The sequence below is a fragment of the Solanum verrucosum genome, unplaced genomic scaffold (assembly GCF_900185275.1).
Source record: "Solanum verrucosum unplaced genomic scaffold, falcon-dt-bn FXZP01000042.1, whole genome shotgun sequence".
In the NCBI taxonomy this organism is placed as follows: domain Eukaryota; kingdom Viridiplantae; phylum Streptophyta; class Magnoliopsida; order Solanales; family Solanaceae; genus Solanum; species Solanum verrucosum.
In genome coordinates, this window is record NW_026020230.1 from 964,366 (window position 1) to 977,672 (window position 13,307).

Below are 13,307 nucleotides of genomic sequence, written 5' to 3' on the forward strand. Positions count from 1 at the left end.
TTCTCTAACAATTACTTGAAATATGGAAAATAGAGAGAAATGAAATATTTGAGAAGAATTTGTGAGGGGATAGAAGGAGGGAGTTTTTAGGAGTGGTGGGGTTGTGAAGATTTATATAAAAGAAAGGAACCCAAAAAAGGACAAAATAAGCTCTATTATGGTAACAAAAGTTTATTATGGAATCTTATTGAATTTCCATTAAAATTATAGTACTACTTTAAAAAAAAACTCCATTTCTCTTTATAATTCTCCCTCCCTTGTGGTCATTTGGTCACAATATTTTTCACTTTTTCCTGAGTTGAATTCTGAAAATAATATTAAAATTTTTGTATTTATAGTCAAGCACAACTCTAAATTCTAAATCTTTCTTCTTCTTTTTAGTTTGGGGGTAGAAAAAGGGGAAATAGAGAAGACGATTATAAGTAGGGGTGGACCTAGTAGCCTGCAGACTGCAAGTGAAGTTCGGCCGAAGCAAGTAGATTTTGTATTATTATTATAGTTATATGTATATATATATATATATATATAGCTATTAAATTTAGAACACAATTTATTGTCACTTAAAATCATCATTATAAAATTCAAAACACATAAAGTTAAAATCTTAATTTTCTATTTGTAAGGTAAGAGATTGAATCCTTATCAATAAATTTAAAATTCATATAGTCAACCAACTACATTAAGATTTTTTCTAAATATCATTTTTTATATTAAAAATAGTTTTAAAAATTCAAATTTCATAATTTTCATGATGAAACTTTGCTAGTGTTGGGCAACAAGTTGTGTTTTTTGTTCTTGCAGAAAATTAGGTTCCACTCTTTTAGGGCCCTTTGCCTCTTCTTACCTTAAAAAAATGAAACCTCAAATATATGCGTTGGCACTGCAAAATCTTTTTTACACAGTCAATATATTTTATACGTTTTATTTTTTTTTTCTTACTAAAATGGTTTAATTTGTCTACAAATTCTTTAAGATGTTAAACTTAAACACATATTTCTTTTAGCATGAATGTCATTATTTCGAGTTTAGAATTAAAAAAAAGAAGACGCTTTTTCCCTTTCTAGGTGAATATTACTATTTTCATTTTATTTAACGTGACTCATGTTGACTTACAACGCTCTTTAAAAATATTAAGCTTACTAATTATGCTTATGTAGGTATTTAATGAAGGATATTATTTGATGAAAATAATAAATATTTCTTAATTTATTAAAATAGACAAATAAAAAAAATACATTTTTAATATAAAAATCGAATAAAACAAAATGAAGTGAGTATTAAGGTTTAAAGATAAAACGTGTTCCATAATTTAAATATAGATATGAATTAAATGTTATTTAGCAAGGTAAATAACTCTGGATGCAAAAATGGAACTTTTGATCTTCCATCGCTGCAATAATAATGCTATTTCTCTTTTTAGCTTCTTTATTTTTTTTATTTAATATTTTAAAAATAAATAGTGGATTTTTTCATGTGGATTGGAAACAATTTTCAACTTGAGTTTTAAATTTTAAAGTGAATTATTTCGAGGTAACAATTAAAATGAAATGAAGAATATTCGTTACTTTTTTTCAAAATTTTAATTGCTCCCAATTAATTAAGGATCGTTCAATATGAAGAATGAGATAAGTAGAGATATTGATGAGATATCTCATTTCTTCTTTTATGTGAGATAGTATTTTTATTATTTCTATATAACTAATGAGATAAAATAATTTTAAAATTAATTAATACCTCAAATTAAATACAATATTACTATTCTTAGTATAAAGCGAAGTTTAACAAAGAGATAAAAGGAAACTTAAAAACGAAATATTCTTAAAACTAAAAAGACTATATTAAAAAAAAAACTTTTATAGAGAAAAAAATGTGTGAACTGCCCAAGAAACTGAAATAAATCCAATTGTTGTTGACTTTTATATGGTGTGTATTTTCTAATCATATATTTTATTTTTGACAAAGTTTTGTCATATCCCAATACAACTGGCACACGGTTTTAAGCTGAGCACTCCGGTTATATTACACCATTGGCAAAAGAGATAAATTAAAATTATTTTATTTATTTATAATTTTATAAATTTAGGCAATCTTCCTTCCTTTGAGATAGTTTTTGAATCCTTAAATTAAAGTAAGATTCATCTTACTCGGTGTTGCCCTTAAATTGAATTTATCCACGCACCAGATGTCAACTCTAGGCGTGAGGTGGAATGTTGAAGAATGAAAAAGTTCCATGTATATAGGTGATTAATGAGATGAATGATCTCTTTATAAAACTTGAACCATTTTTCTCCCTTTGAGCTAACTTTAATTTGGGATGTGCATTAGACACATGACCTAATTTTACATGATATCAAAATAAGATTCATCTCACTCAATATTGAACCCCTAAATTAGATTTGTCAAAGCACCAAATGTTCAGCCCTAAACACGTGATGGGATGTTTGAAGAAAAAGTTAATGAAATGAGTGATATCCGGGCAATCTACTTCCTTTGAGATAACTTTTATCGTGTAAGTTAAACTTAAACCCTAATTTTATATAATATTAATTTTTATACATCACATTATTTTATCAAAAAATGGTATGCATCTGACTACCTTTCGTCTAAGGTGGCTCCGCTTATAGGCCTACAGGGTGGTGGTGAATATATAATCAATACAAAAATCCAAGTTTATGCATTGATCACCAGTCACCACCAATAGAACCTGATGAACATTACAATTGTTTTGTGTTTTTAATTAATAATTAAGGATAAAACCTAGTAGTGACAAAGACAAATGAACATGAAAGGAGGAAAATTAATTTGTTTATCCCCGACAACCAGTTTCCCTACTCATTATATTTTCCATATCATCACGTTACACTTATATTCCATATTGGAATAATCTAATTAATAACACCGCCATTATTAATTAACTAATCATAATTCTACTGCCCTTAGATTTCTCTAATCTTGTCTTATTATCCTCCTAATCCAATCTTTAATATTGTAGATGCATTGCTTGTGTATGAGACGTGGCACTATCATTAACAGTTGGAGCATTAACACTTCGGGTCGTTAGGTAGTTGGTTAGAATAATATAGATCTTAAATTATATAAATATTAATTATTTTATTTTTTACATCACATAAGATAATTAATACATATCAACATTCTCATAACTTATGCATGTAGTATATATATATATATATATATATATATTACTTATACAAGTTCCTAAAATTGCAAACCAAACGTCATATAATTACTTATACAAAATTTATATGAATATGTTATTTGTTTACTAGCTACCAAACAATGTTTTAGGAATTGTTTGATTGTTGGACAGGCATAAATAGTTATGCAATAAAATATTATGATAAGTTATATCGGAATTGCTAATTAATAGTACTCCCTGGTAATGGTAATATCAGGACGCTAGTTATCCTTTATATTAGAAGGAGGGTAAAATATTAGTCATTTCAAAATAAAATTGAGATCTCTCGCACTCTTTTTTCTACTAAAGAAGGTAGATAATATTTTTGTAAACAAATAACTTTTTAAAAAAAATTATGTGATGTATATTATATTTAATACAAAATAATCAAATAATAAAATTTAATATCAAGATAATTAATCTCAGCATAACTAATTAATCACTATCTAATTATCTTCAAACAAAACAATCCTCAGAAATTTTCTATATTGTTTGCTTGTGATTTCAACTGTTTTATTTGGCTAAGAAGAAGACAAATAATTAAAGATGTTTTTATATTATTTTTAATAATATGAATTTTTTTAATTAAGAAAATGTTTCATTAAAGGACAAAGCTGTTTTTATTAATTTCATCTCCGTGCAATGTATCTAGTAGCTCTATACCTGGATTACAAAAATCACGTACACACGCATCATATACGTATTTATTTATTCTTATTAATAAAATATTAATTAGTATCTTTTAGTAGCCCACTTGTCTTGGTTTTCTAAAAAAAGGTAAAGATTAGCCAATACATTAATGGCTAATTCATTATCCAATCAGCCGATATCTTATTGATTGGCTAGCAGATTAGTAAATTTCAAAACCAATGTACAATAAGTCAAATCATTAAGTGAAATTATCTGCTTGATAAATAGCCCTACCTAAAAAGATTGGCATTGCAAAAAAAGCCTAACTCAATATGAATATTTAAAGGTGGCCTATATATATGATTAAACTTTAGTCATATTTGAACTTCGTGATATATATTTATTTTCATTTTCTACTAGTTTGATTATATTTGAGCTTAAAATGACTTTTCAATATTAATCTTATAAAGGCTATTAGTATTATTTCAACCTCAAGCATGTTTCACTAAATTGACTTTTGAAAAACATGACAATTAAAAAAGTACGAAAAGAGCGGTAAATAAGAAGGCATGGAGTCACACATGGCTAAGTGCCTAACCTACATACTAGTCTAATAAGTCATAAGACACTACATTTGAAAGTTCCTTCTTTTAATATTTGTTTTTTTTGATCGGAAAAGAAGTAGTTTTTTTAGCCCATCGAAGCAATGGTCCATAAAAGCAGAAGCAATTTTACTTTAAAGCGTATCCTTACGAGTAACGACTTTACCTATTTCACGCATAACAAATTTGGTATTCCCTTCGTCCCAATTTATTTGTTATAAGAAATTTATTTTAAAAAATAATACTTAAAATTTGTAGTCTAAAGAGTCGTGTTTGTGTAATTATAAGTCAATTAGTATTCAATTTGTTTATAATATTAAAATAAAATAAAATATTAGCATATCACAAAAGAATTGTTTTTCTTCATATTTTGCTTTGAGAATTAATTGCTTGTTTTTAAAATTATTTCTAGAAATTTCATATCAAACATCAATTAACATGATATTCAAGTTACTGAATATGATATTTTTTTTAGAAGTTTAAGACCCTTTAAATAAACTTTAGTTTTAGGTCTCCAATATTTTTGAATCGTAGGTTATAATATATATATATATATATATATATATATAGGTGATTTCGAAACATGGAGTTCATCCGTTACTATATTCACGAAATGTGTCAACATACTCATATAACGTTAGTAATAAGTTGCAATTATAATTGGAAATGTGTATGTTGGGTCATTTGTTAAGTCTCAACAGTAGGGTCTTTTAAGCATAGTGTAAACTGTAGATTATTTATCTATGTATCATGTGTAGACTAACGGTTCATCATTTTTTCTTTCTTTTTCTATTACCATATAATATAAATAGTGTCCTACAAAAAAAGACTACTTGTGCAAATGCGTCTTTTAGGTTTGCCTATGGATGGTTATCAAGTTGACCCATTTTTCTAATGGAAAGACACTGAATTTTCTATTTAACTGTCCACTCCAAAATTTGATGGTAATAGACACTAGAGAGTTTGGAGGTGTATGGAGGCAAATAGGAAAAAGAAAAACTATGTATTTTAATTTGTCAAACATATTGGACTTTTGTATGACTATACCTTATGCTTGTGGGTGGAAACATTTTTGGCTCCATTATATTTTGGTGGCACTTACTAACCAATCCAAATCTAGAGTTTCAAAGTTATCTTTAATTTAGTAAAATATACTTTTGATTAAAGCCTTCTTAAGAAATATGTAAGATCAATAATGGTCAAGCTAAGTAATATAAAACAGAAGGAGTATTTTGTGGTTAATGTCAAAGAATCATGGTATGTATTTGATGAACATAAATCCAAGTTTTATGCATTTGATGATCTCAAATAGAACTTTGATGAACTCATATGAAATATTACAATGATTTATATAAATTAAAATTCAATTAAAGGATACAACAAATTTGTGACAATGACAATGCACATGGATGAGGTATTTGACCAAATGAAAAAACAGAGAACATGTCTAACTATATTTATTCCCAACAAAGCTATTTCGATTTTCTCTACCATCACGTTAAACTAGGAGTATTTTAAGTAATTAATTATAATTATCAGATTGGAATTATCACTAATCTAAAACCAGCATCACTAACAAACCCATATAATTTAAATTCTACGCCGTTAGATTTCGTAATGATTGCATCATTTGTTACGTCCAAAGTTTGTCTTATTCTCGTAAATCCAACATTAAATATTGTACTGATACATAAGAGTGTTCACGGTTTGGATAAAAATCAATCCAAATCAATTTTGTTTGGATTTAATTGTATTTGGTTTTAGATTTTTAAAAATCCATAATATTTAGTTTGGTTATAGATTTGTTCGGAAAAATCATAAGAAATAACTTAATCGAACTGATAAATTATATACATATATTTTATTATATATTATTTTTTTAAATAATTTTAAAGATCTTACATATGTTTTTATCAACATTTATTTATAATTTACTTATGAAAGCAAAAATTCCCGAGGTGAGGACATTTATTTTATTGATCTCGTGTATATGTGAGTGCCTATGATAATTGTTTGTCCGACTAAAAATGTCACCGTCTCTTTCTTCTAGGGAAAAATAGTGAATTTTGAAGCTTTATTCATAGTAAATTCAGTGATCGAAAGTACTGTAAGTCATTCTAACTATTTTTTATTTTGAATGAATTTTTGTCAATTTTTTCACATTTGAATGAATTGTTTCTTTTATGTTTGTGTATGATTAATATATAACTGTTTTGAATGAATTGTTTCTTTTGTGTTTCTAAGATTGCCCATGATTGGCTAAGAAACGGTCAAAGATGTTTGCATTTTTTTTAAAAATCCATTAGGATAAATTAAAACTGCTTAATTTATGTATTAATTATCAGTTCATCAACATGCAATGTATCTAGCAATCCTCAACATGGATAACCAAATGGCATAGACACGCACCATACGTTTATTAATATATATAGTTTTTAATTAAGTTGTTGTGTCTTAATTCAGTTAATTGTTCTAAGTTTTGACAACAGTTCAACAAGTACGCAACCTAGATTTTAGGATATTACTTTTATATTATCTACAATTCAACATGTACAAAGTAATAAGTGTAGAAGACGAGGATAATGAGTTGTGAAGTATAAAGTATAATAATTCTGAAATAAAATGCAGAATTATTTCATTCTATATTTGAGTAGAAATATATTAGATAGTTTTTCAATTATTTATCTCATCATTTATATTATAGAGATGAAATAAAATATTTCATATCAACGGGATGAGTCACACATGGCTAAGTGCCTAACCCTACTTCTAGTCTATGTGACTAAATGTCTGCTTCATAAAATTACTCCTATAAATATAAAACAAGTCATTTGTCAAACAGAATCGTAAAAATGAAGTGTTCATTTTTTCTTCTTTTTAAGCCAATCGAAGTAACTGTTTGGGAAAATAAACACAAGACTTTAGTGGTTTAGGAACTTTTATGCTCGGTACGAAATTTAAGAAAATAAATAGTAAGATTTTTTTATTTCATAATTTTAAACTAAAGATATATATTTATATGTAAAATGTATCAAAATATCTTTTAATCTTGTGGTTTAAACATGTCAGACAAAAAATATTTTTTTGTTTTTTGCTTCCTATAACAACTGACCGAAGTAAATTTTTTCTAAATGAACTTGATAAAATTATCTAATAAAAGTATTTTTCTAATTTATTTTGTATTAATAAAATCACTTGTTTATTTATGAAAATGTTGCATGACATGCTAGTAACATTCCTTACCCTTTAATTAGGGGTAGGAAAATCATGTTTGGAATACATAAAATCACTGAATTTCCACGAATCAACAAGTCGAAATTACATTTCATTATTAAAAAAGATAGTTTGATCCAAAAAGTATTGCGTTTGTAGAGTTTGAGAAAGAATCACAGTACTCCATAAAGGATATTTTCATTATAAATCAGATATGGTAATTTATTGATAACAACTTTAGTAGATTCTAGTTCGACTAACCGCTTTACCTGTTCACTTAATTATATTACTGGTGAGACTAATTAAAGGGATAAAAGGTTAAATGCATAATTAAAGGGCAGGTTGCTGTCATAATTGGTGGATTAAGGAGTTCTAATTAAGAAAGCTACATTGTCCGGTACTTCAGCACATGGGGTAATGGGAGTTTGGTACAAAGTCATGTGTAAACAAATTATATTTTAATTTATATATATCAATAATATAAACATTTTTTTACATTATCGATACATTTTAGCATAATGTATGTATTTTCTTATTGGTTACTAACCTCGATTGTATAGGTTGGAAAAAGTCTCACTTTTATGTGAAGTTATACGTGCAACGATGTAAAAGAAAATTACCAAAAAACAAAAGATAAAGTCATGATTTAAATTTTAATTATTTAATTATATTAAAGTTACTAAATTTGATCAGACTATCTAATAGCACATGCATATTTTGTACTCATTTAACGTCCTAAGTTGCAAGTTGTAGGTTGTCTATGTGCATTGTATGTGGGTCCAAGGATTTTTTTATTTTTGATTTCTTGCTTCATGTTGTGTGCAACATGGATGTGTAGGTGTTTTATCTTTGGAATTTAGTAGAATCACATATTCTCAATGTCAATGTTAGAATTCTTTCATAAATGAGACATTATTAGTCTAAAGTGGATGTCAAATTTTGGGTGTCGACATCACACATTTAGCATGTGTGTCATGACTGAAAGAGTGATCGGAGATTTCTCATTTTTTCTTTCAAAATTTTGAAAGACGATGACTTTTTTATAAATAGAATAAATAAATTAAAACGAAAAAGATAATTTTTATATATCCATCAGAATAGCTTTCTTTCAGAAGACTACCGAACATAAAGGGTAAAAAGTGGAAGGAATTAAAGAGAGACTCCACAAAATTAATGTAGGATCAATTAAGTCGAAAGATATTACACCTTTTAGCATAATTATTACGGGGTAAAAAAATATCATTTTGTGCTTTTGAGACTAATTAAAAACTTATGGTTTATAATTTTGGCACTATAAGCAAGAAGTTTTGACACGAAATCCACTGATGTGATAAGAAAATGGTAGAGTGATATGCATGAACAAAAAAATCATGTGCTGAGGCTGCTAATAATTATAAACAAAGCTAGGAATTGGTTTATTTGGTTTTCAACTTGTCATGCTATTTTCTTTTTGTTTTTTTTTATCTCGATATCTAATATCAATTATATTAAAGTTTGATTAAATTTAAATTTAGGTTAAAAATTCTATATTGAGAGGTAAAACACTCTCTAATAAAAGTGACTCTATACCTAATTAGGAGACTCAAACTTAAAATATTCCTAATAACTTTTCATGCTATTGTACATGTCCTTTAGTAGGAGGAAGAATGCATGCAGTGAAGGGTAAGTCATCCAACGAATAGTCATTGGTCAAAGGATACACACATTAAATTGAGTAGGGAGAAGGAACCACCAAGTAGGGGTTTTAGGCGGTGCTACAACAAAAGAGATATTTGTAATAATATAAGTGATATTGTTGCAAAAATATTTAATGATGATTAAGTTAATCTTATTATATTTAGAGTTATTAAAAAAGCATTTATATTAAGTGCTAGCTATAGACATTTGTATTTATTCTTATTATAATTATCGTTTTAATATAAATAGAGCTACAATTATAATTAAGTTGGTGAATTTCAATGTCTACCTTGGAGATGTTCAATTAGACAATATATCTCCCTATTTATCTTCATGCCCAATGGATCAAAAATACACCTGAACTTATGTGATAGTCCAGGTATCAAAACACAGTTAAACTATCAGTTATCACCTCTTGCAACTTCTTTCTAGCTGCAACATATTTGGATAAACATTTCAAGTATGAAAGTTACACATGATAGTTTAAATATGAAATTCAAACACTCTGAATGTATTTTTTACCTTTTACTTTTCGAGATATGAGCTAGAAATGTCTAATATGAAAACTCTATTGTTGATGTGAAACAAGCCATAATTGGAAATTTAGTCTTCTTCCATGTTTATATTACTACTAAACATTCACACCAAGCAGTCTGCTTTATACAGAAATTAGAAGCATAAGGTATTGAATATCCTTCAACTTGTTTCAGTACAATCTTTGCCTCTTTCCAGCAGACAAGACATCAAAGTGTGATTTTCCAAACAGAAACCAGACTCAAAATTAGCAAAATGTAACATTTGTTGAGAAATATGCAATGATGTTGAATCTTCAGGATGAATCAGATTGACACCCTTTAATGGAAACATGAGGCGGATTTCGCCATTGAGGAAGTTGTCCTGAAACTAAAAGTGTCTGCAGAATTGGTCCTGTTTCAACTACAGCTTGCAACAGTTTCCCTTGTTGTGGCAAAGTTTTCCCCTTTACAAGATTCTCAATAATCAATTCAACTTTTGGGGCCAATTGAGTAACACAACTGTCAACGTTATGATCATAAGCCATATTGTTGGAACATTCAGGGGAAGCAACTGAATCGAAAAATGAATTATGGTAATTGTATGTTTCTGAAGACAGGCTATTGGAGTACTGATCAGTTGAATAATTTGCTTTTGTAGACTTCATCATCACAATACTATCAAGTTTGTTGAGTAGTTTTTGAATTTGAACTCTTGCTTCATCTCTTTCTTCACAAACTATCTTCAACATTTGGATTAATTGCTTCACATATTCTTTGTTCTTCTTCACTTCATCATTTTTATCTGCCTTCAATTCTTCAAGTTCAACATTAGTGTACAAAAGCTTTTGTCTCAATTCATCCACTGTCTGCAACAATATATATTTGATATGGAAAAAAGAAAAGTCAAGAGAAAAGTTTACAAAATGATGAAATTTCACTTTGTCAACCTACATTTTACGATATTAATTAATATACGGTATAATTAGGAGAGTAAGTGACAACTTAAACAGGGCATGAAAGGAAGGTCATGATGAAAATATCCAATCACTTTTACCAAACAAAAAGACTAAAAGCACAAAAACATTGACTGTGGAAAGAAAAGAAATTCTCAACACTTCCATTTACACAAGCAAAGATAAAATTGATATTTCCTTGAATGGTATACAGACCTTATCGTCAGGTTATTTTCGATAGGAACTCCTCCAAAAAATATATAGTTCAAAACAGTTCAGTTCAGAAAAATAATAATAAAAGTACAAGACAACAAATAAAAACATAAACCATAAACACAAGTGAAAAGTTGGGAAAAACAAGAAAATGAAGAGGTATTCATTCACCTGTTGATAAGACCATAAAGAAGCCATGTCTTCCATTTTTCTCTCTAAATCACCAACCCTTACTAATTTGAAAGATGAAATATGGAGAAAATAGAGAGCAGTGTATTCTCTTGAAGAATTTTTGAGGGAGTACTTTATAGGAAAGCTGGGGGTTTATATTATATTTGACTTATATACATGAAAAGGCACCAAAATAAGCTCAGCAATCAATCTTCATTATGTTAACAAAATTTTATTAATAACCTTTTTATTTATGATTTCTTAAGAAACTTATAAAGAGAAAACTGGACAACTGATATAAAATGGAGGAGGTACTTTGTAAATTTGTTGATACGATGAATAATATTTAATAGCAACGATAAAATAAATACAAATGATAAATTATTCATTAATTTTATAAAATTGACAAATATTAATGGACATTCCAAAATTATACAGTGGACAACTAAAAAAAAAAATTATCGTTTTTTTCTTTACACTCCCTTTAAAGTATACTGATAGGAAAAAAAATCACTACTTTAATCTTATTTGTATCTAAGTTATAATATTATTTCAAATATTTACTCTATTTACCAACTTCATTAGTGGAAGTGTTTCATCCTTAATCAAAGGTCTGGAGTTTGAGCCCTAGATATGGAGAAAATCTTGTTGGTAGCACCACCCCCGAATGGGCCCTGCAGTGCGCAATTCGAATTTAGTCGGAGCTCCAATGTGGGCTCCGAACACCGGATGAAAAACTAAAAATAAAAAAGTAAAAAATTATGTACTCCCTCTTATTATGCAACATTTTAGGTAGAAAAACTCTATAAACGTAATTAAATCATCTTCGAAACACTTTTAATCATTATTATTGATTTAGAATATTTATTATTTTAAAAAATTAAAATAAAACTAATTATTTTTTCTGATAAAATGACCACAAAAAGTAAATCGTCAATACTACACATTTATTTAAATATGTCATTTTTTCTCTTACTTTAACGCATTTGAAATAGGACTATAATCTTCCTAGGGGGCGGTGCATGTGTGAACTGCCCAAGAAAACTGAAATAAACCGAATAGTTGTTGACTTATATATTTTTTCTGTCTTAAATTAGTACTCCCCTCTATTCCTAATTACTTATCCACTTTTTCTTTTATAGTTATCCTTAATTACTTGTCCATTTTGACAAATCAAGAAAGGACTATTTACTTTTACCTATTATACCCTCAATTAAATGACTAATTATTTTTAAAAATGTAGAACTTCCATCCACTTCATAACTAATAGAGGTAAAATGATAAACTCATTATGCCATTAATTATTTTCTTAATAGGTGTGTCAATTTAAAAGTTGACAAGTAATTAGGAACATAGGAAGTATTTGTTATGTTCTCTTTATATGTCTATTAAAATATATTAATTATAATTTTTTCTCTAAAAATTTTAATTTTAATTTACTTATTTTTGTTAAATATTTATTTTATTTATATGTTATCAGTCATTATTTTATAATTTTTAAAATAATTACTAAAAATAATAAATTATTTGAAATAATTATTTTTTAAAAACACGATAGATAATTGGAGACCGAGTAAGTAGAAATGAATTTTCTATATGTAAGTATACGTATTTCATTTTTGACAAAGTTAAACTCAGATCCCCATACAAGTGGAACACTGTTTAATGCGGTGAGCACTATCATTAAATTATTTATATTAAGATAAAGACGAGGAAAATTAGTTAATCCTATAATATGCATCGGGAGAATCTTGTTGAAGATAATATAAATAAATAAATAAATATTTACTTTTTAAGAATTTAAGTTTCTTATATGAGACAATTATATAACTAAACAAATTCAAATACTTGGATTACAATACTGATAGAAGGTAATATATACACCTGGAGTTGTCTTTTAATTTCTATCGTGCACTATAATATGAATCTATAGAAGTCTGTGCTTTATAGGGCATAACCTGTGTTTTATGGTTTCTTTTTTTTTTCCTCAGACATAATTTGTACCTTCAGGCATAAGTCCAATAGTGTGAACTAGTATAGTATAACTTGTACAGCAATTTTTTATTTTTTTTAATAAGGGTAAAAAATTGTCTTGCGAATCAGATAACTAACATTGAACTAATTCCCCAGGGCAAAC

The 13,307-nt window shown here is 27.4% G+C and overlaps 1 protein-coding gene across 1 annotated transcript; it reads right to left on the bottom strand.

The window, feature by feature from the left end:
* Positions 1-10,147: 10,147 nt before the first annotated feature.
* Positions 10,148-11,206, bottom strand: LOC125832000 (uncharacterized). Its single transcript, XM_049511125.1, has 2 exons — positions 11,171-11,206; positions 10,148-10,699 (listed from the first exon to the last, which is right to left on the bottom strand). Exons 1-2 carry the CDS (start codon positions 11,204-11,206, stop codon positions 10,148-10,150), a joined length of 588 nt encoding a protein of 195 aa, XP_049367082.1.
* Between the last annotated feature and the right edge of the window lie 2,101 nt (positions 11,207-13,307).

What these genes read in the sequence shown, in the direction of transcription:
- LOC125832000 (XM_049511125.1), bottom strand. Translation starts at nt 11,206, where the DNA reads ATGGAAGACATGGCTTCTTTATGGTCTTATCAACAG. An exon ending in CTTTATGGTCTTATCAACAG is followed by an intron (nt 10,700 to 11,170) that starts GTGAATGAATAC and finishes ATATTGTTGCAG; the next exon opens with ACAGTGGATGAATTGAGACA.